Genomic DNA, 26,119 nt, shown 5'->3' on the forward strand with positions numbered 1-26,119 from the left:
TGACTGACAACAGCCAACACCGTGCCCAGGTTGGGACCTGCTGGTGTCTGGGATAGCCTGCAGCTACTCTCCTCATGGCCCTCACAAGCACCAAGCAAGAATCCTAAAGCAATCCTTGATTTTTCACGTCTATAAAAATACTTTGTTCTCAGACTCACAAGAAGCTCATCCTCTAATAAAGTTTTGCCTAAGGAAAAGAATTTCATGGCCTTCTATGCTCTTGTGGATGAATCTTTACTTTTATCTGGTTTTGTTTAGCAGCTGTTTTTCCCTGTAATAAACAGATAAGACAAAATAGAAGTGCCTGTCATTCCTTTACTGTAGGATGAATCTAATTCTTCTTTTCTCTAAAGTAACTCCACACAGAAGTTAAACCTCTTCTCATACTGGAGTGCTACTGCAGTTCTCTATCCTTTCTCGTGATCTATAGAGGAGGTCTCTCCATGCTGTTAGATCTTTTCAAATAATGATACCAAAACTACTCTTGTAAGGGACATTTCATTCCATCATACTTCAGTCCACTTTTCTGCAATGACCAAAATATAATGACAAGGTGAAGATGCAAACAACAGTACTCCCTCAACAACAAGTGTTACAAGCAAATGAGGATTGACATAATAGACCACAGCAGTGCAACTTGTAAAATGCAGATTATTCACTTCACAGCTCCTCTGGAGCCACTGTAATCTTATATAAATCCTCTTAGTTTACAGTTCATGGATATAGGCTGTACTGTAATTTAAATGATTGGAAACCCTTATGGGTTGTTAGTTAAGAATTTTCTTTCCTTAAATAAAACATCACTGTCATTATGTATTTAGAATTCCAACACACTCACAGCCAAATATCAAAGTATAAGCTACACTGTAAGCAACTCGCTTCCAAAACATCAGTACACCCATCGGCACAGACATAGAAGAGCTACCACGTGGGGAAGGGGTGTGCAGGGGAACAGGAATCTGATCACTCTTTGGCTGAGAAGAACCTACAGCCTCCTCTGATGGAAATGCTGCGATCACACAGAAAAAGATATGTTAATCTACAGGACAAATGCACAATGCCAAATTGTCTTGTTTTGATATGACTATTATGTATCTTAAATACAGACCAGCAATTTCACTACTTATCAAAGCTGAACAATCAAATAAGACAACCCCATTTGAATGTCTCATCCAAAAAGACTGTGTCAAACTTGAGTAAGTTATTCTGCTAGCTGAACCAAGTGGAATATATTCCTCTTCTTGTGTATGATAATACTATTACTACTGATATTTTGGCCGTGCTGTTCTAAAGGGTAAGTACTCTTGATGACATGGCAGGTGTTAATAACTGTTTGTGCAGTTATGAAACTCCAACCTGATGCACATGAGCACAATAAAGAACATACTAGCCTTGCAAATTTAGTAGTCCATTCTTTCATTTGTGTTTCATCCTCCCATTCTGTATTTTATACCATTAAAAAATGCTATCTCACTTTCTCTGTCAGTTAGTTGCCAGGCGCATTAGCCTGCAGAAGTTGAAATGGTGCTCTAAGGTTACTGATAATGGTATGCAAACTGCTGCTGCTTCTGCTATAACACCGTGATCACCTCACAGTGGCTTAGCATGCTGCACTTTGTAATTTTTGAGGCTCAGCATTAAAGAGAAAAGGAACCAAAAAGAGGCACAAAGAGGGCCCTCCTCTTCTGCAGCCAGGAAAAAATGCGCCATGGTACAGATCAGAACATCACACTGGTAGCCTCTGTCATATATAGCTACCCACAGGTAGCGGGTGTTGGCTTGCTTTTACAAATAACAGGAAAAATGGGTGTGACACCCCTTTTTTTGATATAGAGCATGTCACCGACACTGATGGCATTCATGAGCAAATACTGCTCTACACCTATGCAATTTCATCAGGAATTTCATGGCTTCTGCAGGGTTCTACAGTGGGAGTTCAGTGCTATTTGAAACCCAGATTTAAATTTTGGGCTAAAACGTTAAGGTGAGTGCTCAGAATCACCTCCCCCACAGCCTGTTGGTAAATTAGGAAATAAAAGCACTAGCATCAGAGCAAACCAGGCTCCTGTTTAAAAGTGGGAAGAGGAAAACCCAGAAAGGTCTGCCTACACTGCAAAGCAGCATCAACACAAAAAAATTGTATAAACCACACTTGCTTTCTTTCACCAAGAGTATAACCTGCGCAGGGTCTGAGGTGCTCGCTGCGGAGGCTGTGGGTGAGCTGCAGTGGCTGTTCCTTGTACCCAAAGGCAGGCTCCGAGCCACCTCACACGGACACAGCTTTGTCACCTAACCCAGCTGTTAGCCCAAAGGCACAGCCCAACAGCAGTTATCAGCCAGTGCAGCCAGGGGGTTCAGGCACTGGGCTAGCATGCCAAGGGTGCAATACATCATAGTTAAATGAAAAACCGCTTCTCAAGCCAGTAGTTCTTACGCAGACAAAATGTTTGCTGATTTGGCCCTGTATGTTTGGCATGGACTCAGTGCTGTGGCTGACGTAAGTGTACAGGTACAGCTTTATCTGATCCCTACTTGGAATATATATATATATATATGTTTTGCTTTTTTGGCTTGTGTTTGGTTGGGGTTTTTGTTTGGGTTCCTGTTTGGGTGGGTTTTTGGGGGGTTGGATTTTTATTTTTTTTTCCCCCGCCTCATCTGGTTATGACTGATCTGGTGAGTTTAGTGAGTTTACTCACTTTTCTACCTACCACTAATGCACTGCTGTCTCACCTGTTTTCCAGGAAATTCAGTCAGCCCACCTGCTTACGTACCACCTAAAAAGAATGAAAATGTCTAATGGCAGCCTGGGACCTTTGCTGCGGCCAGGAGAAGAGCTAGCTTAGTCCTGAGAGATCCATGATCTCCCCAGTAAAATACAGTGTGTTTTACAGCTCTGGACCTTTAGCTGTACATCAGTCTTGCAAGAGATTTTTATTCCTGCAATGAATATTCTGCTGAGCAGCTCAGGGTTCCCATAAAGAGGATGCCGTCACCCTTCTGTACAGGTACCACTATGTGCCTTAGTGCAAGAGAAATAGACTTTGAAGTCAGCTCACATGTACTTCGGGTGGGGAAAATGAAGGAAAACACAGGGCAGTGGGAACTTCGAAGGTTACATTGTTTTGTTGTTACATTACATTAGCCTGCTGGTAAAGCAGATTAGGCTTTTGCCAGCTCCCCGGAGAGATTATGAATAAACATTTGTTTTACTTCCTTAGCTGGGATGATTCATAGTAACAATGATTCACATAAACAAACAGAAAAAGAAGGGGGGGGGGGGGGCAGGGAGAAAAGGAAAGCAAACACACCTTGTGCTCAGCAGGTTATCACATCAGCAAGCAAACTGAGCCACGAGGGCTGGAAAGGAGCGACCCACTCTATAGCCATGCAATGCTGCACAGCCCAAACCGAGCAGCCGCGGCGGCCACCACCCCGAGCTGAAGACAGCATGGAGGCTTGTCGCATCCTTATGCCCCAGAGCCACCAAAGCTCTGTGACACTCTGAGCCAGAGGTGCTGCAAGACTCTGCGACAGCAAGCCAGCTCCTGCAAACCTGCAGGACTCTGGGTGCGCTGGGGAGACTCCGCCACCGCTGCAGAGAGAGAGGGCAGGCAGGATGCTCCAGCTGAGTTCCCTGAACTTTGGTTCCTCAAAAGAGCTGCCACAGGCTTGGCAGAGGATGAGAAACCTGGCTGAGGTTTTGCCTTTTAAGCGCCCACTTCCATGTAGATATTTGCCTCTTCTCTGTGCGCTTCGGGCAATACCTTCACCCACACCTGGTTAGGACACCTTACATCACCTGAGTTAAATTGACAAAGGCGGTCAGTTGTAAAAATCAAACTGTTGAAACATCCTCATCCCCTGCAGAAGAGATTAGCCCAGACCCCCTTTCTCCACTACTCTTGGATCAGAAAACATAAGGCTGTGCATCACGGCAGCCCACACACCTGCCTGTCCACCCACACCACTCACCAGCCCACGGTACCCTCTCCCACCCAGCAGACACCCCTCCCTCAGTGGCAGCCTGCCCGAATGATGCACTGTCAGAACTACAAACAATCTTCAGAAAGTTTCAGTTGCTTCCAGAATTCTGAAGGATTTAATTCATTTTCATTTTAGCTGGGCCCTTTATCTTAAAACCACCAAGTCTACCTAAACAGAAACAAACATACCAAAGCCGGGACTTCTGAAGTATTGCCTTCATGTAGCTGCTGCCATGAGACCATCAGGCAGGCAGCCTGCTCTCCCATCCCGCCTTACCTCCTCCCTCCTAACAGCACGCACAGGACCACTACTAACCCTGTGTCCTGGCATATATCAGCGCGATATGGCCTCTGCTGTTGCAATTTATCTTTTCCCTTCTCTGTTTCCTTCCATCCTCCAGCTATGTTTGCTGAATATCTTTGATTTTTCAGGTAGCTGACTGCCTGTACTAACAGCTCTGTGGTATCTTTATTACATTCTTGAGACACAAAAGGAAATGAAATCAGGTCTTGTATCAGACAATTAGGAGAAAAAGAATACCGATGGCACTATTAATTTTGATACACATACCCACAGTTAAAACCCAGCACAGCGATACTGATCTAACCCTGCACCTATAGCATTCATTTTTGTTCTTCCATTTTTCTACTTATTCTTCCTTAAACAATGCCAGGCATGTGCTATGGGTTAAATTTGACTGTATGAAATAACAAACCATACTACAACAATCAAACAGAACAAATATAGACAACTACTTTTTTTATTACTATAATTATTATTTTTAGTATGTCCTCAGAGCTTAGGTATAAAATCTGCATTTCCTAGTTCTGAATATTTCCATGGCCTTCAGCTCAACTTTTGCATGAGTAGGAGCATTTTATACAAAGAATATAAATGTTAGAAGAGGTAATAATACAAGTGACCTTGCCTTTCTTCATTTGATAGTGAATTATTAGTCTCTTCAATGTGATTTTATGAGACATCCTTATTGTCACCTAATTAATGATCAAGCTATATCTTTGAAACCTTTACAGGTGCTATAGATTACATCAGTCTTTTCTAATTTACACATATTGACTGGCATACCATTTTAAACCCTTTCACAGGTAGGTCTCTATGGCAGTCTATTTCTAAAAAGACATCATATATATATATACATGTATATATATTTTTTTTTACATTAAAATAGAAAGATAGTGAAGTGGAAGTAGGAGATAGAAAGACTGGAAAGCAGCTGAACCGATTCAAATACTAAATTGGTGCTTAGAAAGCAACTGCCAATGACAAAGATACTGGTGCCTGAAAACTGCACCTGAGGATCACCTCTCTCCCTCTCTGGTGGTGTGGGATTGCACCACAGGACTCGGCACTGATATAAGCACCAAAAAAACACAGAGTGGGGAAAGAAAAACGAAACTGCACAAGGGAAAAGGCAAAAGAAATAATAACATACGTTGAATGTGTGTGACGTACACACTCCTGAGCATTATAGACTGTAATAGTATCCATTAGGTCGGTCCTTACCTAAATACGTAAGGATAACATGCAGCCTCTGGAAAGCAGTATGCACACACAGCAGCTACGTCCGACTGCCTGCAGAGGTAAGGAAGAGGCACAGTGCCCCCTGAAACCTGCAGCCTTTTAGTTGTTCCTGCTGCTGAAGCCTTTGCTCCCTGTGATCTCTATTCCAGATGACAGGTGAATTCATGCAGTGAGTCATCTTCCCAGCTCCTCTGCTGCCTGCATATATTGCTCTGCTGAATTCAAAGCACCGCTCAGACACAAAGTGCATGTGTCAAAGACAAGGCAGGGGATTTGGGTTTGCAGAGTGTCTTTCTGCGTACATCTGGATCACTCCAGACCCAAGGCAGCACGGCACACCTTGCTTTCCAGCTGTACTCTCTGCTTCCTCTCTCTCATGACACAGCACTGGTGCTGAGGAGGACCCCACCGCACCTGTGGGGCGAGGGGCACTAAGGTGTGGTAGGAGGGATTTGTGTTCAGCAGCCTAGAACAGGGGAAATAAGAACTAAAGGACCAAATCCGCATCCTTGGTTAATTATGAGATATTATACATGGTAACTAGTGTGCTGGAACTCTCAAAAATTGCACGGCCAAAGAAAAGTCTGTGCTACAAGACCATGGGCTAATCCACATTATCAAATGCAAAAACCCAGTTCAATGCAATTTAAGAAAAAGAAACCCAACTTCTTGGATGTCAATTTGGGTTAGCAATTTCAATTCCATCCTGACCTTTGCCATGTTTTAACGGAAGCTGCTAACACACTTAAAATGTTTCCCTTGCTCACTCCAGCTGGTTCGAAATATTTTGTGGACTCAGTGACCCACACCAAATCCTACTACAGACAGGCCCCAAGTATGGCTCACAAGCAAACTGCAGCTCTTGAAACATTTGCATGTCTCACATGTGGCTCGCTTAATTGCGTCCATCCTCAGCAGAACCAACAGATTGTCAAGGTTAGGGCATTTACAGCACATCTCACGGGGGCTGGAATGGAGAGGGGAGAGAGAAGGAGAAGCTGGAGCCAGAACTCAACTGAACCTGCCACAGCATCTGCTGCTCCAGCATGGACTTTTCCTTCAAGGTTCTTTTACTTGTGACTCTAAAAGTTCCATTCACTGACATGTAGGATAGTACAGCAGCAAAAGCAGTACATCCTGAAGGATGTCTGGTGGCTTTTTACAAAAGCTTTTTCTTTCTTATTTATTTAGTGGTATCTCCGTTAGGAATTAGGACGCATTGCAAGAAAATCTGCCCGCAATACTACTACGCCTAAGCTGAGATCACAGCTAACCAAAGAGTATTTTCAATACTTCTACCCCCCCAGCTTCATAACTGTTTCTGAATCCAAGCTGCCTTAAACTACCACCAAAAAATCAGCTGAGATCAGGTGCAAAATTAAGTAATAATTACTCCTTCCTACCAGCAAGTTATATTTACGAAGCATATCACATCACAATTAATGCCTGCATTGCCTCCCATGTAATATTTTGTCAAAAAATTCTCAGCCTGATGCTGAGATGGTCTTCTAGTAACACAATTTGGGAAATCCCTGTGTACCAAAGTATATGACAATTAATATCTACTAAACAAGGAGTTTTAGTGAAAAAAAAATATTATAAATAAAAGCAAAACAATTCAGAAAATTTAGATCTCACTCATAAGAGAATTTTCAGCTTGCAGCAAGAGAAGCAGCATCCTTTAATTTTTACTTTTTTTTTGTGAAGTGCAAAAAACTAGTTCCTATACTGAGATTTCAGAAATCTGAACACATCCACAAACATGCATCCAAGACTGAAATACTTTGTTTCAGATATGAATTATCAGTCATTTATAAAAAACTATAATGAATGAGTTGACGATGTGAGGTGCATAAGCAGCAAGTAGTTAATAAGGTTAGTGAGAGAGCAAAAGTGAAGGAAAGTTCATTTTAACAAGAACAGTCTCATGCTGGTAAGGCAGCTCCTCTATGAGCTGGTAATTATCTGTTTCTCCCTCAAACACACACAGATACGATGCTTTTTCAAGCAATTTACTAATAGCACAACCCATGTTTGATTTTTAGGTATATTTGACCTAGTAAATTAATTTACTTTCTTTATTTGGCAGTTTCAGCTCCCCATTAAAGGATTTTACAGTTCTGAAGACGTGACTGTGAATCTATCATTTTATCCCTCTCACAGGGTGCAATTAAACTGTAGCCTGTTATGCTGTTAGCTACAGTAAAATTTAGGAAGAATAAGATTTTTATTATTGAAGTGACACAAGAATAGCGGGGGGTGTGTGTATAATTAGAACATCCTCATTCTATGATGGGGAATAAGTATTCAAACAGAAAAATAACCCAAGACACAAATAATATATCAAAGAAAAAAGGCAAATGCTCACTCAACTGACCTGGCTTTCCCTTTAAGGTAATCTGATGAATTCACATGAACAAATGGGCTTTGCAAAATATTTGAAAGATTAGCATTTGTCTGATTATCTTCAGATAAAATATCACAATGTAATCCTATAACTTCTGCACTGAGTATTTGGCAGTTTAGCCTGACACGAAGAAAATGAATTGGAGTCAAATGTATCTTTTATGAGCAAGTGGAACAGAATAATGCAAGGAAGACTTCAAACTCCAGGTACCGAAGCTACTGTGCTTGTATCTAGGCAGGATACCTGCTTCCAGTGTCAGGTTTAAAGGAACTGTATGCATGCCCAGCTACTTCGTGGGAAAGGCTCATCCAATTTTTATTTAAAAATAAGATTGCATCCACATGGGGAACACACCCAGGTGTTAGTTACTCATGTAGGGACCTACACACACTCCTTGTTCCACTGATATTATATGAGACTTTACAGGACTGGGACCTACAGAAGCCACACCCAGGGTGTAGTAAATCTGCTAAAGCTTTCAGTTCAAGGAGTAGGCACACAGATTTTTAAATCCAAAAAAACTTCCTCATAATGCTTCCCTATAGCCCATTACTTATCCCTGATCTTGGAAGGACATGAATGCTCAAAAAAAGGAAGCCAGGAGATGGTAACTCCCATTCCATAAAGTGGATTTAGAAAGGGGAGGAGAGAAAGGAAGGAAAGAGGAGACAAGACGAAGTAACCCACCCTCCATTTCCACAGCAATTTTGTGCCTGAGCCAGTTCTCCTGAGTCCCAGTTCAGTGCTTCAGCTACTCAGTCTGTCTCTCCTGAATAAAAAGGAGTGGTGAAGTGTGTTTGAAATGACAGACAGCGTAGCTGTGGGGGGATAAACTTCTGACTTTATTCCTTTTCTGATGCCTAAGATAATCGATATCTTATTAACATTCCTCTTCAGAGTAAAGCTCATCATCAAATTAAAAATAGCAAAAATTAACAGAGAAGCAGAGAGGCAGAAAAATCAAAGGCTTGTGTCCTCCCAGTTAACATTAAAAATATTTTTCATTGTTATGAGTACTAGGAATAACTAGCCATGGTCTCGACTAGTAGTGAGGAACAGTGCAATTCAAGTTTCTGATTGATTTTGGAGGGAGGGGGCATCCTAACGTGATGTGCCAAAAATCAGATGGCTACAAACAACCAGGGAGCTGGAAGACGTGTCTCAGCCACCGCTCCCCTCCCATCCATCTGCATTTCTATAATGCTTAGACACCCTGAAAAAAAACCCTCTAATACCACATTTCTCTCACTCATAGATGCAAAGTGTGACTTTAAGCTTTAATTAATACAAATGGGTAGTACACGTTAATTGGACATGGCACTTACACTACTTAAACTGAATATAAAACCAGATTATATCAACTATGTTGAAATCCTGATTTTACAAAATGTCTGACGACATCAAACCTTGGTGACTTGCTATACATCTACCGCTTCTCCGTTCCTTAGAAAAGAAGGAATAAATGAAGTGCGAAGAACACTGGAAAAATCTAATAGACAAACTGACTAATCTCAGACCCCAAGGTCACAGCAAAGCAATTCATTTCTTGGCTTTTCAACAGCACAAGACATGATTTATCAATCTGAGAGCAGGCTTATAAACACTATACATCTCAATAATATGTTCTTTGCACTGTGTAACTTTTTAAACAATGATAGATTGCCTGGGCTGGACCAAAGTTATTTTACAAACAGACACAGAATATTTGCAAATGAAATGGCCTGATATGGGATGGGGGGGGGAGGAGAAAAAAAAAAGGGGGAAGAAAGGATTATGCCACATAGTAGCTTTACTTAACTGCAACTGCAGAGGATTCTAAGTTTTTGCTGAAAAATATTTTCAGAATCCACATCCTTTAAAAATCTCCTATCTATCATTTTATACAACTGAAATTGAAGACCACTGAAGGAAAAAATATTTCCGAAGTTCAACAACACTAACAACATCTTACACTGTTGAAGAAATAATATGATTTCGAGTTAGAGAAGGACTGTGAATCAATTTGTAGCCAGCAGGCGCAGGGAGGGGATCCTGCCCCTCGGCTCTGCCCTGGGGAGGCCGCCCCGGGAGTGCTGTGCCCAGCGCTGGGCTCCCCAGTTCCAGAGACAGGGAGCTGCTGGGGAGGGCCCGGCGGGGGCTGCGCAGGGGGTGAGGGGCCTGGGCACCTCCCGGGGGAGGGCAGGCTGGGACACCCGCGGCTGCTCAGCCTGGGGAAGGGAGGGCTGAGAGGGCTCTGATCGATGGCTGCAGACATCTTCAGGGCCAGCGGCAGGAGGACGGGGCCAGGCTCTTTCAGCGGTGCCCAGCGACAGGGCGAGGGGCAACGGGCACACGCTGAGGCACAGGCAGCTCCCTCTGAACGTGAGGAAGAACTTCTTCACCGTGAGGGTGGCAGAGCACTGGGGCAGGCTGCCCAGAGGGGCTGGGGGGTCTCCTTCTCTGGAGACACTCAGAACCCGCCTGGACACGGCTCAGTGCAGCCCGCTCTGGGTGACCCCGCTTTAGCAGGGGTTGGACAGAATGACCTCCAGAGGTGCCACCCAACCCCAACCATTCCATGATTCTGTAACATCGCTAGCTGCCCACTTGATCACAGACTACCTTAGAGTCACCAAGGAATTAAACTCTGTGTTTCCCTTCCCTTAAGGTGAAATAATACTTTCTTTCTATTCAACAAGAGCCTAACCTGTATGATGTGAAGCATTCAGGCTCATCATCTGCTCACACTGAGGACACGGAACATAATTTTTTTAAGCAGGATTCTCTTTGGCCAGCATCTGACACAATCTGGCCCCGACTTTGACAAGGCTCTGAAGACATTGCTGTAATGTAAAACAACTCCTGTGTTATTTTCTCATCTGGAGTCCATCAAAGTTCCTGACAAACCCAAGCACTGATCCTGGACTCTGCTCCGCCTGGGAAGGGAGGAGGGGAGTGCTGTTCAGGCATGAGCTGCTTTTAGGGTCTTGATTGAAAAAACTTGGTCGGTTTCTTGAGAGTACAGAGTGGGTGCTCAAGAATACAGATGAGCTCAAAGACTGTGTATAAGAAATGAGTTTGAAAGTTCAACATGCTTGATTTCCAGTCCTCTAAATTTACTGCTCCAGGCAACACGGCTCCTGTCAATTTTCAGGTGACAAATTCTCTCTCAGAGCCCTGGCTGTTCCTTCATTCACTTATTATTTAAACAATACAATACGACCTTAGTCTGAGTAGGGCTGATCCTTATAATGTAAGAAAATCAAAAAGATCAAAGCTGCACGTGACGTGGCTGCATGAGGTTATTTTGGTGAAGCTCAGCTTCAAGGATTATTCAGATATTTCATTTCAAGCAGCAATCGCTATTGACCACATACGCAAAGCACAGTTTTCAAAAGTAAAAGTAATTTGTTATTACACTTCAACGTTGTTCCACATATTCTTGATAATAAAATTTTCTCAGTCTCTTTTAAAAAGCATCATACATTAAAGCAGCTGAACACTGCAACCACAGCTCCTTGTAAAACAAACATCAACTTCATGTTGCTTCAGGTCCTACTAAGGCTGTATGAGGGAAGCACTTTAACAAAGGGGAATAAAGAAATGAGTCCAGGCTTAAAAATGAGACATCAAAAGGGGGTTTAGCAGGAGACAGAAACAGCTACTTTTACATCTTATGATAATTGGGGTTATAATAATGTCCTTTTTCTTATACAAAAGAAGAGACCGTGACATTTCAAAAGTGAGAATTCAGCAGTACTTCCAAAAATCTGTTCGAAAAGTGATAGCATTCACTTTCAGATATCTTTTTCCCCCTTTTTCCATTCTCCTTTCTATAATTTAAGGGCACTTCCCATCCACTTGGCTCATTTCCACTGTCTCTGTGTCAGCTGTCTCCATCTAGGATTTCACATTGCCTAGGTATCTCAGCACCTCATCCCCATAGTATTTATCCTACTTATAGACCTAAATCTGCAATTTATTGCTCCTAGGCAGGCTGCTGCACCTACACAGCCTCCCACAGCCTCCAGGAGCCCTTTCTGCCTGTACAAACAGCTGCTCCACTGGAGCACAAAGGCAGCTTTCAGCCGGGCAGGATCACGAGCATCCCCCCTTCCCCTGCCTCTCTCCTACATTTCCAATGGCGCTTGCTGTACTCCAGCAAGCTTTCCTGGTGCCGGACATGCTGCAGCAAACAAAGCAATCCTTATCTGGAACAATTTAATATCCAAAAGTAGATGTTTCCACCTTCCCATGCATTTCAGGATGTATTCTAGGGCCCTGACTCATCCCTCTCTGTCGCCCTCCACAATACCACAAGAGCAGAGAGGGAGCCCAGCACTCACCACATAAAAAGGGGTTTAAGGCCAGGTCTCAGCAAATGTGGCCCCTTGGCAGCTCCGCTGTAACTCCTCTCTCTGCTGGAGCAGTTCTGCATGCCCCCTGTTGTAACTGTGCTATCCTCCCCACAACGCTTTCAGTACACTTCACTGTGCCTTTGAGGCAGGCTGGATAACATGGGGACGGTGCTGATCATTCATCTCAGCACCAGCTGTCAGCTACTTTAAAAGCTGCTGCACACCTGGAAATATGCAACTGTGACTGATTCTCAGACAAACATTTGCCTTGGCACGCGCAGCGGAGACGGCATCACCACCGTGCTCACCTCTGTCGCTGTAAGTAATTTGCATCCCTAACCATTGACAAACATTACAAATTGCACACCTGGAGCTGTTACAGACTCTAGGTGGTTCAAGCCTGTACTTCCCTCTTCCCTTTTAAAATCAGCTACATAAGGCATACAACAGGATGAAAGGAAAGACAGCATTTTAGGTACAAAAAAATACTTCTAAAAAAAGCAGCAGTTGAGTTCTAAGAAATGCCTATAGTAGTGCTCACCTGACTTCCGCCCTGAGTTTGGTGGAAGGTGAGACAGTTGACCCTGGGATTAGTCCACACTATTCCCTTGCCCTGTATCTTTGGGAATGGTGGTGGAGCAGGGCCCCGTTCAGCAGGAGGTCTTTCCAATACAGTCATTCATGGGTGCCAACTAGACTAAAAAATATTCCAACTGTTGTGTTGAATTGCTTGGTTTGGGCTAACAGAGTCCAGAATCCCCGTTTACAGGTGGTGCAGAGGCCTCCATCCACACAGCTGGTAGCAATCCACTTGCCCTGCCATCACCTGCTACTTATTTAGCCATGATTAAAATCCCAGTCTCTTCTACTATGTATTCATGTGGAGACTGTGATCCCAGGCACCCTGCTGCAAACACTGGGCATCTTCCCTTCCCATCCTCTCAAATCACAACCTCAAGGAGAAGAGGGATGAAGGGAAGCTTTAACAGCTTTGCAAGAACACTGCACATGTAACATTGAGCTGGTTTTTGGTAGATCCATCCCAGAACATGCTGAACCAGCCAGGCTGTGTGACTCGCCCCCTGGTCCTGCATCCCCACTAGTAGAACAATTAACTTCAGCAGCTCTCCGAGGGTTACATGGAGAACAAAGAAGCTCTCCCAAGATGGAAGAAAACAATGTTTTCCCCTTTCACATCCCAGCTGCAATGAAAAAAACCCCAAAATCTAACCCACACTGCTTTTCTTAACTGTGATACAACATGCTTCAATGGGTACTTGGTCAGAGAAGGAAAAAAAAAAAAAAAAAAGGAACTATGCTTTTCTGTCCCACACAGTAGAGGGCAAAATGTTCAAAAATAAGCACTCCTCTGACTCAAATCACGAGGAAATATAGTCAATATAAACCAAAATAGCTGTAATGAGAATTACAAATCATTTCAGTTAATCACCATACAGTTAAGAGGACTGCAGAAACACATAAATGAAAAGTCCCAAAGGGTGTTAGGCATGTGCATGTTCAAAAATACCACATGATATCAATGGTAACCACATGATAATGTAGAAATTATATTGCCTTTAGCAAACGTTTTTGATCACATCACCAAGACTGGCTCCTAACCCATCTCCCCATAATTTCCTGAAGCAGCAGAAGTCTTGGAACAGAATCACTTCACTCCTTCATTTAGTTTCACATTTCTTTTCAACTCAGTCTGCCATATGATTTTTCAAAAGTAAGAAAAAAAGAAGTGTCTTGGTTTGTGTTTTGTTTTTTTTTTTAAATGTCTGCCTCCTGACTTTATAAGACACACAGATCTTTGGTAGTTAAACGCAGATCTGCTATTGGATCATCTAGCCTGAGTTCCTGTGTGTCCCAGGCTTGGGAAATGTTGGCCAACTGCACTCCACCAAGCCAAACGGCTTGTGTTTTGCTAAAGCACAGCTGCTAAAAAGGTGTTCTGTCTGAACTGAAGACTACCAAAGAAAAACCCAACAGTAAATAGGTATCTGTGTTAATGATTAGCTAACCACCTTGTTAAGTATTAAAGCTGTATTTTCTACCTGCATTTGCCTGGTTTCAGCTTCCAGTTGTACATTCCTCAGTATACGTACCCTGATCACATTAAAGACCCATTAACACCCAAGACCCCTCAGAGGCACTGAAACAGTGGAAGTCTGCCAGTCTTTCTGCTGTCCTCATGTTTCATCATCAATTTATTTAAAATATTTTCAGGTCTCTGAAGGAAATACCAGCACGAGGCTTTGTTCAGACTTTGACGAAACTAACTAAGAACCTTCTGCATGCTCCCCACCAACGGCTCTTTGGGGTTTGTTTGTGGGGTTTTTTTGTTTGTTTCTCTAAACCTCTTAGATATGTACGTTCATATTCTCTGAGTGTACAGTGCTGGGGGTCTTTTTAAACAGTAAGTGATTTGGTATCCAGCCAGGTATCTTATTTTAAAAACCTAAGAAAATGTTATCTACCCATTAATTTTTAATCAAGTAAATTGTTAATTTCCTCAAAGAACTCAATTTGATTTGACAAGGCATGTTTTCTTTAATTTTTAGAAATGTTTAATATTGTTCCATTACTGGCTGCATGTACCAAAACATATCTACCCAAACAGATCTGCCAGATCAAACTCTCCCTAACAGGACAGCTTTTCTTTCCATATTTTACAGACAGGCACTGCAAGAGTGTTTGTCTCTGGTTTGAAACAGACTTCTACCAATATCCTCTGTTCAGCTTAATTGGACCGAATGCTGTGCTATGTGTATTCAAGATCCTGCAACTCTGAGACATCTAAAACAAGTAGAACTAAGTATTTGATTAATATTTAAACACAGTAAAACTGCCAAATATTGCAGCAGATAAGTTTCTTGGGCTAGATTTCCCTGACAGGATACCAGTAACTTCCACTGAAAGGAGCCACCGGATGGTTCCTTGTATCCTGAGGGGGAGAATCAGAGCCCTGGAGATCTACTTAGTTTTCTGCTTTCTGTGCACATAAAATCAGAATACATAACAAGGTCATGACAGGCCAAAAATAGCAAAGTTTCAAGCAGCTGCAATTCAAATAGATACCAGATCTTCTGGAATGCAAGCAACTTGGCCAGCATGCAGAATTTCTGACGATCAGTATTTTTATAGCATTTTAAACTTTAAGACCATTTTTCAAAAGTTAAGAAAAAATTAAGTACATACTTTTCAGGGTTTTCCACTTCTTCAGTTACAAAATTGAGGTAAAACCTAGAAAAGAGTTATAAAATGTATTATAAGGGGTTGATAGATTTTGATTTGGTATTTCTATCCCAAGGAATCAAGAAAATGTTTTTGGTTAAGCACTGCTGTTAATGACAATATACTTTGCAGACCCACATTTGGATTAAGGAGAACATGAGAATTAACCTTCCCTCATCCCCACACTCAGGAAGGTAATTCTTATAAAAGACAGCAAAGCAGAAAAAAGACAAAAGCTAGGTAATGTTGGCATGGATTTTTTATTTTTTTTCCCCCCTGGCACACTAGGCAAATTATGGTCTACCCTAACCCTTTACCCAAATGCACATGCACCCTCAAGCCTCATACTCCAGTTGTGGCTGTAGCCTTTTAGGGTTTCAGGTTGTATTGTGAAAAATTCTCATCAGGGTACTCAGCAAGGTTTCTTAACAATAAAAATAAAAGAAGCCTCGAAATAAACCCTCCTAAAATCCAGATTTGAACACTAGTGTGTCGTATGCAATCACAGACCCAGGCTGCTAATCCTGCCTGCTCTTGCACAGCCTCTGGTACAGACTGCACCCTGTCTCTTGCATGCTGCTAGAGTAGAACCAGCTACGTATGGGAATTCATAGGATCTACTCACTGGGCACGGTCCTGCATACAAAGCAAACTAAGCCTCAAGGTCACTGAACCCTCTGTTCTGCATTTATTAGCACTGGGTCTGTGCATCACTGGATCACACAGATGTGCCTGGCTTAGATGTGGGCACAAAGTCACATCCTGGCTAATTAAACAGAGCAGTCAATGCAGTGCTTATGCTGGCTTTCTACTTTTATACAGGAAGACAAATGATATCTGACCCAACAGTGCTACAGTGAATAAACAAACGGTACCTGACCTGGCAGAAAGTCTGGGAACTTTTCTCCATCCCAAGTCTTGGAGCACATATGGGTTAGCAGAACAAGGTAGCACTGACTCACGGTTTTTAAAAACGTGTGATTTTGTGACCGAGCATGAAATTCTGTAAAACTAGATTTGCCATCTTATACAACTGCCTCAGTCCTTGTTTCTAAACTTGCTAGTGCACAGAGAACAAAAGGGGAGGTTGGGATAGTTCAAAGGAGAGAAGGCTTCTGACGAGTAAGACACTCAGCTACTTCTTTCTGGCCTCAGTCCTGCTTCTAGACAGAAGTAATTTGACCTGCATCAGTCCTTTTCTTGATGCAAAGACATGCTTCCTTGTGTTCTTTTCGCTACTTGTCCTTTTTCACCCAGCATTTTCTATACTAAATAACCTACACTTGCTCTTCGCAGGATGAACCCACACATATGAGATACTACCTTTGGTTTGCTCTTCAAAGCTGTATCGTTAACAGCGAATAGTCTCTTAGGCTATGCATAGAATTCTGCCTGTGTCCTGGGACACAACACCAACACTTGCAACACTCCTTTGCATTCAGTTTATTGGATTGATACAGCCCCATGAAACTGATAGCGCAAGGGTATTGACACTCCACTTAATGGTCTGCTCTCCTGTGCTCTGAGGCAATCGATTTGAGCTGGTGACAAAGACAAATAGGCAGCTGGGAAGAACCACTAGCCAAATCAGGTCTTTTCCTGCTAATTTCTTTTATAAGTGGCAAATAAGGACCTTGAAATAAAAGTCAGAAGGTGTAAAGGAAAAACAGAGATTATTTTTGTTGTAAGAGTTTGGAACGATAGCTGGAAAATGGAAAGATGGGAAATAAGCAACAGAATAACAGTATTTTTTATGTGGCATTTTACAGTACACAAACTCTGCCTTGGTGATTGATATTAATGAGCTTTTAAAACTGCCTTCATACAAAAACATACAGTTAGGTTAATATTTTAAAAGTGAGAAACCATCACATGTATGGCTATGATGGACAGAGGTGGTTATATAAGAGAGAAAGGAGGAGGTAGAGACTGTCCGCATGATGAGTTCAACTTCTTTGAGGCTTCAAAACGCCAGGCTCTTTTCTTCTATATCTATCACAGATAAAGGCTTTGGACTCTCTTGGGTTCCCCCCCTCCACCATTTAATACAAAAGTTCTGTCCGGTACTTCACTTGTGCATGTTTATAAATGCTCCTGCAAGCGGAGAGTTACAGACAGGCAGAGAACTCAAATGCTTGGCGCATTGTGCCTCCGAATTAAATAAAAAACCCCCTTATCTCTCAGCCTTCACCTTTTGTGCAAGGTAAAGAACTTGGCTGTCTGTGAGGCTATGGAAAGGAGAGGGAAGACCTGCAGACAAAGCTATCTCAAAACAAGCCCACTCGGTGCATTGTAGTCATCCCCCTCCCCTGCTGCTGCAAACGCACGCTGGCACTGTGCGGTGGGGGGCCCTCACTAAGCACGAATAAATCGTATGGCAGATTTGAAGAGCGGCAGCACCTTTCAGACGGGCTTCTGTGTACTTTGGTGGGGGAGAGGAAAAGAACTTGAAAGAAAGTTCTGAGCAGGACACATGAAGGCAGATTCTCACACTGCTCACAGTCAATAGCACTTGACTTCTATGGAAGCCAGTAGCTCTTCTTTTTAAGTGAGGCCTAATTGTCTCAGAGCAAGAGGCATAAGAATCTAGTTTTGGCATACAAATCTAGGTTTTTAACTTGTTTTGTGGTCTATACTGATGCTACAGTGGTTTGCTTCTTATTCTTCAAATACTACTTTTACAAAGCAACAGCTGAGGTCCACACAACTTTACAACTGTTCATAGATTAGTTTTTCATGTAATTACTGACCTGTTCAACAAAAGTAAAGCTTCATTATCCCTTTTTATCCTTTTATCAAAATACCTAATGCAAATTTAAGAGCACACCTTTCTTGCTGCCTCTATTTCTCGTCTTAAGAACAGAAACCAAAGTCTGATTTTTTTTAGCGCTCAGTGCATATTTACCTATTGTACACTGGAGAAGAAAAAAATTTCCTTTGTAGAGCTGCTTGCAGTATAACTACTGAGCATATGGAACAGTGGTGAGATCTGCCCTTGCTACATGAAGTAGTATGGCAAAAGAGGTAGAATGTGATACTCATTTCTTCATATAAATAAATGTCTTTGTTAAAGCGTATTAGTGTTTGTTTTCAGGACAAATACTTAGAGGTTTCAACAACTTACCAGCCTGAATAGGCATACATTCCTGAATAGAAAGCAAGTGGTAATCCCATAACACTGGCATCATTCCCAGCAAAGGCATTTTTAAAGTGCTGCGTTTCTCCTGCAACATCAACAAAAACAATACTGAAAAATAAGCTCTTTGGTCACCTACTACTTTAAAACAAATAAATATATCACACCATGGAACATTTAATCACCCAACAGTTCACTAACTTCAAGTTCTGCCCTTGACCTTAATTTCTGACCCAACCCTTGCAGCTGTTATCTGCCAGCAATTGTAAAAGGTTTCACAGTGGCCCTAGTCATGCAATAGCAGAATTTGACCTATTAGTTTTTTTCAAAGCATTCTTAGCTTGACAACATTCACTGCACTGTCATCTCCAGCAGTGACTTACATCAACATGAAAGAGCAGAATGAGCTCTGCAGTTTTTTCTGTGGAAAATTTCACTTGTTTAACATTTAAATCAGAAGGAACGCTGCTAACATTTCACTCACAAGCTATATTTTCAAGGTAAACAAAGCCAGTATCTTATACATACCACTGAAAAATTAGTAACTCCCTACCACGTTACAGTCAGCATTCTATTAATATCACATTAAGAATTACGTATCTATAAATGCAAACATGTAAGAATTGTGTTATGCTCTTATTCATTTACAAGGCACTCTGGTTTGTAAGACCTCCCTATGATATCCCAATGCTCCCGAGAAGCAATGATCCTCCACAGTAAAGGAGCTGGAAGAAGCAGAATACATTCAGACTTAAATTAGCAATGGGTCAGTTCCTCTACCCTTTTTCCAGTTTTTACTGAGCCCTCAGTCAAAATTCTCACTGAAGCAAAGGCTTGTTGGGTAAGGGAGGAGCTGTGGCCAGAAGAAGGTCCCAGTGGGGAGTCAGGGACACTCTCTGAGCTCCTTAAGGGCAGCAAACACCATCCAAACCCGGGTCTGGCCTGCTGCAAAGGTCGAGGACAAATGGGGCGACTGGGAACAGAGAGAAATTTTGCACATGAAAGGAGGTGCGGGAAGAAGCATTGCAACTGCCAGAAAGGAAGTGAAGAACATGAAAACAGAAAGAGTGAATCAGCAGAGGAAAGCTACGCAAGAAAACTTTCATTTCAGCGTCTCTTGCTAACCATAGAGAGCTGCCTGTCCCTGAGAAACAGCTCACGGCAGAGCCTGATGCCGTGCTGTTGACTCAGATGGGAGTGTTTGTGAGGCATCGTAAAAGAGCATCCCCAGGGACTGAGCCAACAACTGTGAGAATTTTTGTTAGATAAAACCTGCCACCAATTCATTAAAAAGTGCTCCTCATTCGGACCTCTCATGGTGAATGGCTTCTTGTGGTTTGTCTAGTTATTGTCCAGCGTTATTGTAACAGGAGTGAGCTGGGGCTTGTCACCATCTCACACCTGCTGCTGAAAGGGCTGTAATGGAAAAGCCTTTTCAGGTGGCTGAGCGTATGTCACTGAAAAGAGTTTCTCTGCCTGCGTGGCTTTATCCAAACAACCTCCAGGGAGCCAAGGAAAGGCCTGTGCAGCCCTGTCCCTGCTGGGTGCTGCTGGGGAGAGCATAAGGTGTGCTTTCACACTCCTTGCTTATGCAGCAGCATTGGCAAAGTCTGTAGAGTAATTCTGATACCCTCTAAACACTTCCCCTTTCCTTTCCTGCTCTTGGTTTAGCCCCAGACTATTTTTAGCTGTATGCTTTAGTTTTTCACTTGGAAGCAGTAGAGCATGCATGCAGCATGAGCATCCAGTATTTGCAGGCAGGAAGCCCACAAAAGCAACAGCTAACTGCAGTTCCTCTTGCCAGTACAGCACTTTTCACTTCCCAATTTGCATCACCAAAGAGGTAGAACAGAATCCATGACGCTGTCTCTTTCACATATTCCCCAATTCTGAGTCCTCTCTGCCACCACATACCCAGTACTGAACAGGACTAGGCACTAGCCCAGTTAAAGGAGACACATTCTGCCTGGAACAGGCACGTGCTTTGGGTAGGGGTATGCCCATCTGCCGTTAAAGCCCACCCTGCCCCTTTCACAGGGTTCACACTAAAGGCAAATTCCAGAGAAGAGTAATCCTGTCACTCGTTTGAAAACCAGGTCTGGTCTGAATAGACTCATTGGCATGCTGAAGGAAATACCAGTTCATCCCAGTGTAGTTCCACTTCTAATCAATTACATGACAGTACAGAGCTTCAGTTAAGCAAGCACAGACTAATTAAGAGATTTTGCTGCTGTAAGCATTATTTGGTGGAGGCAGGTGGGGAAAGACCGGGGAGGGTAAAGATGAAAGCACTTTAAAAGCATTTACTTTTCATTTCATACCTTTAATTAGCTGGATAACTCCAGGGACTATAATTATCAGAATCGCTACAAGCTTGCAAAAGGTAAGGAAAATCTGAATGCGGGCACTCCAGCTGACACTCGTGCTATTCAGGACCATCACCAGTGCTGCAAGGGGAAAAAGAAATGTCAGAAAGAAATACACGTGCTGCTGAAATCGCCACAAAACTCTTTGCCAGCAGAGAGGCCACCCACACCACAGATCCTGATGCATTAAAGGACATACACCCTGATAAGCTTCTCCAGCTGCTGCCCTCCCACTTCTCACATTCCCCTTCCAGATGCCACACAAAACGCTCAAGCTGAGCCCCTCCGTCTGCCCCACTGCGCGGCCCATCCATCTCTCCATTCTCTGCCCGGCTGCCTCTGCACCAAGTTACAGCTTCTTTACCCAGAACTGTTGGATGTTGGTAGACGATGGGCTGGCAGGACCCTGCCTTGGAGGAACAAAACTAATTGCCTGACCTTTGTCACTCCAGACTTCTGTATCAGTGCCGGTTTGAGTCGAGATTTGCATTTTCAGAAAACAATAACAATTAATAATCATATTAAACTTTCTCATCCCCATTTAGGCCCTGCATAAATTTGTCACTCACTACCTTATTAGCTCTGCTCCTCTTTGCCACTCTTTCTCCTCCCTTACTGCTGTACCACCAGAGATCCAGGAGGGCCAGAGTGCAAGTAACGTGCCCATCCCTGTTGGGAATTGGTGAAGAAACAGAGACCTTTTAATTCTTGAAAACAAAGCCCAGGTCTGTGCCTCGCCAACACGCAGAGAGATAAGTGAGAAGGGCTTTTACACCCCCTGCTCAGCTCACAACTCCTTCTGGGTCAGGGAGGGCATCTTCTGGCCTTTACTATAGCACTGACTGACAGGAGGATGGTAGGTCTTATCATTTGAGTGCCAGTTGTTCTAGCTTATTTAAACAACTACCCGGCAAAACAAAAATCAATAAAGGAGTTTAGATATTATTTTTTTAAAAATTACCTAAAGAACCGAATATGTGACTCATTTCACTAGATGAAATACCCCTTTCCCCCTCTGCTGCGGGGAAAGGTGAACGTAGTCAAACAAGCCTGCTCACTCATCTTCCCTTTCTTGCCATCGTATGGAGCTAATGAATTACCTCCTCATCACATTCCGCCCAGACTTCAAACTCTCTCAAGAGCACTGGTTTGTGCGTATCATCAGCCATATCACACATCTTGGGATGTGTAAAAATACAAGTTGCTATCTCCCGCCAGGGTCTGGGAGCTCATTTGTATGAGCTGGAATTGTAAATCTGGCATGTACAAGCTTTCTGGCAGCAAAACCCACTGATTTATCCCAAGTCTTTTATACAGATTCTGTTCACCAGCAAAGCGACAAAATCTATCATAAAAAATTCTCCTCTGTTTAAACAAAAAATATTTTTGGTTTAATGGAAAAGGGACAAAATTCCAAGTAATCTGGATTCCAATCTATTTTTTTAGAGATTTTTATTTAAATAAAAATTCCAGAAAAAATATATTTTCTGGAAAATATTTTCTCTGGAAAGAGAAGGCCCCACTCTAAAATGAATGATTTATCAAAGTCAACATAAACTCACAACATCACTTAATGTGAATTTTTCACCAGAAAAAGGTCTTAAAGGTCAAAATGTTTCTCCAGTTCTGCATTTCACCACATTTCAGAAATGAGGCATTCTTTTCTAAGTCACAAAGAAACCACCTGGACTTCTGCAAAGTATCACTGGAGATCCAAATATATATTTTTTGCTTTATTACTTCTGTGTCTGCCTATACTTGGCAGGAAACAGAAAATCCCAGAGGTCTGATTTATTACTCTATTATCTCAATACTAACCTGACACATCTTCACTCCTTTAAGTGTTGAAAGATCCCTTTAGATTGCTGCTGAATATTAACACTGATTGAGGCTCCCCCTCTTTTCCTAGGGCTTGATTACCAGGAAGGTTAACAACTGCCATTTAAGCAAAATATATTTTAAATATTCCTTTGATAATAGTGTTTTGTTAATAAAGAAAATGCAGTGCCATGAACAAGCACTGGCTTATTTCAAATTTCCTAGGAAGTTTAGAATATAATACTTTTCTTTCCCAGGAGATGAAGCCCAGGCAGGGACTAGGCCACAAGAAGATGTCAAGGAAGAGTTCTATGTGTAAGGAAGTGCCTGCAGTTTGACATCCAGCTTATTCAGAGTTCAAGCCGACTGCAGCAATCCATCTGTTTCCTTACACAGGTTAGAATACGTAACGTGAGCATCCTCCCTGCAGAGACCCTTCCTCCAGGTCTTCTAATTCATCCGTTTCACCTTCCTGATGGGCATATGAGAATGTCACCGGATGGCACGCTAGTCCGAACACTAACGTCAGCTCACATAACCTTCCTTGCTGGCCAGCCAAACACAAATCACAAGCCCCAGCTCTGCTAAGAGTTACACCAGCTTGAAAAAAACATGCAGGCTGGTATTTTCATGAAGACAGCCCACTTGCTGCGTTAAAGCAAGCAGGCTGTGTTAAAACCTTCTCCATCCCCAACCGTGAGTCCGAGCCAGCCAAATATTTCATCGGAGGCTTTCGAATTAAATAGAGAAAACAAAACAGATGCGAGGCCCTTCATTTAATTGGGAAGCTGAAAGGACGCTATACCTGCAGCCAGCCCAGTGCACATGCCATTAGTTTTGGTGGTCCTCCATAAGAGTAAGTCCCTTGCAGAGCTGGACGACTACACAAATATAGTAGTTCACGTTGCAGGGCTGAGACTCAAGTTCTTAGAATATCTGAGACAAATCTGGTATTTTTTTTTTGTATTCCTTTTTATTGGACTTAATAGGCTATAAGAATTTACAGTCTTCTTATAATATTTAGTCTTACCAGTTCTGTATGTGTAACAGACAGCATAGGGATGTGGGGCTTTTACTGCTGTCACATATATATATATATATATATATATATCACATACTGCTGGTGTTAGCGGCTGGATAGTGAAAGGCAACCGAGGAGTCATGAAGAAAGCTGCTAAAGAGCAGCAAAAGAATGACAACTGTGCCAGGATTCAAGAAGGAAATTATACCTTGGGACTAGGTCATTATCCAACACCTCTCTTCTATGAATAGGGCCTTATGGAGATACTTTAAGAAACTGATTGCAGGTGCTTTGATACAGGATCACAGCAAAGATCAGAAGGAAGCAGCAACTCCGCCGAAAAAAGGACAGTGAAAGGAAGACTCACATCTAACTTTGCTAACTAAAAGTCAAGCATCTAATGTGGCTGCATCCTCAATGAAGAGATAGTTACCTCCAGAGAATGAATAATAACACCTCTTTCAGATGCCTATCTCAAATGAGATGAGTTGCCTTCAGGAAGTGTCTCTTTCCCTCTTTCTCCAGCAACTCTATGGGGAGCATAGACAATTACCTTAGACTAAACACCTAACTAAAAGCAAGATGAATCCTAACCAAGGGGAGTATGGAAGGAGAACAAAACGGGGTTCATGAACAATCAAACACAATGGTAACGCCGGTCGTGTTGCTTTTCACAGTCTCTTTCCTTCACACAGCCACAGCTATAGATGGATAACGAAATCTAATGGGAGAAGCAGCAGTAAGCATTACATCCTGGCCTACTTTTTGAGAATATATGTACCATTGCCTCAGCGGGAAACAGAGAAAACTGCCCTCCCCTAACTTGTCAGGCTTTTAGGGTCAAGGCATTCACACAAAGCAAAAAATACCCTCAATTTGCAGATCCTAATGCATCAATTAAAACAAAGTCACCAGAGGCACAAAGCACCCATCAGAGCAGCTTTTGCTATCCCAGCAAGCCAAGAGTTGTCTTCATTCAAACTGCTTGTCTGAAAACTGTCAGCGGTACAGTGACACCTGTAACATCTGCCATGATGGAGGGGAAAAGAAAAAAAAAAACTCAACTGACTATAGATACACATACACACCCAATTTTTGGCAATAAAACTCTGGGCTGGAGTGTTTGCCAGCAAGCACTGATAGATCTGCACAGCTGACCTTGGTTTTCAAGCATAACGTTGTCTTTAACAGCCATAGTTTGGGGTATTGGAGCATTTTTTTGGCAGACCTCCCAAAAAGAGGGGAAATTATACACCATTGTACCATAAAACACCCAAAATATGCTTGAATGAGTGCAAAAACTTTAAAAACATGTGCAAGTTGGCAATCTACTTTCAGTCTCACAGTTTTTAATAGCCAAAACCTGTTTATCTGCTTTTTGATATGGAGGCCAAGTGAAAAGATTCTAACAGGCTCAGTTAAGAGTGTGTATCTGTTCAGGTTACATATTGATAGTACAGTCCAATGCCTTTGCACAGCACAGTATATCCCTCCCTGTTACCAATACATTTAAGTTTACCATTAGGAAAAGAATTAAAAGATTCAAATCAAGCGGTATATGAGTATAGGTGGGTTTTGCACTGTCTATCACTATACTTTGCAATGCTGATGAGCACGGAGATAGGATGTTTCTTTATTGGAAGAAACAATGAATATGGAGGAGTCTACCAGCTTTCCTTTCCAGACAGACATGAATTTTTAACCCTTTCTCCTAAAAAAAAACCTCTTCAGCATCAGAACAAAGGCTCACAGCATCCCTTCTGCTTTGTGCCCTGGGGCTGTTTGAAGGCCTCGTCTCCTGTTTGCATCTTCTTCAGCTGTCCCTCCCTATGCCAAGACACATCCAGGTTCTCTCTCCTTTACCTGACCACTTATTTTCATAAAAATTGTAGTAACTAGATATCTTCGAAATCTCTGTTCTTCTCTCAGGTACAGTTAGACCGAGTTGAGAAAAATTTTATGGCAGACTGACAGATAGACTGAGATATGCATACCCAGTATTTGCCAAGGTTTTTCTCCTTGCAAGGATTCACTTGAGAAATATCAAGTGAATTAAAGTGATTTCTAAGTTTGAAATGAACAGGCAGCCTTCGTTTCAGAGGTTCAGAAAGCTGGGGTATCTGAAGAGAACCTCCACACAAGCACCCTTCTCTCTACTGAGCCATTGAAATGTTTGGACTTGAAAGGTTGTTTTTATTTAAAAAAAAAAAAAAATTAAATGAAAGCACCATATTGTGAAACAGAAAATTTCCTTCTGCAGGTGGT

General features: G+C 42.4%; 1 protein-coding gene across 2 annotated transcripts in view; it reads right to left on the reverse strand.

The window, feature by feature from the left end:
- Positions 1-26,119, reverse strand: part of SLC7A11 (solute carrier family 7 member 11) — a 242,637-nt gene that overhangs the window by 24,582 nt on the left and 191,936 nt on the right. For both annotated transcript variants that reach the window (XM_055719310.1, XM_005439178.3), the window contains 3 exons: positions 20,971-21,096; positions 18,638-18,737; positions 15,478-15,522 (listed from right to left, as the gene is read on the reverse strand). In XM_055719310.1, coding sequence (XP_055575285.1) covers positions 15,478-15,522; positions 18,638-18,737; positions 20,971-21,096 — 271 coding nt within the window. The remainder of the gene's footprint in view (positions 1-15,477; positions 15,523-18,637; positions 18,738-20,970; positions 21,097-26,119) is intronic.

Source organism: Falco cherrug, chromosome 1 (assembly GCF_023634085.1).
Source record: "Falco cherrug isolate bFalChe1 chromosome 1, bFalChe1.pri, whole genome shotgun sequence".
NCBI classification, from domain to species: Eukaryota; Metazoa; Chordata; class Aves; order Falconiformes; family Falconidae; genus Falco; species Falco cherrug.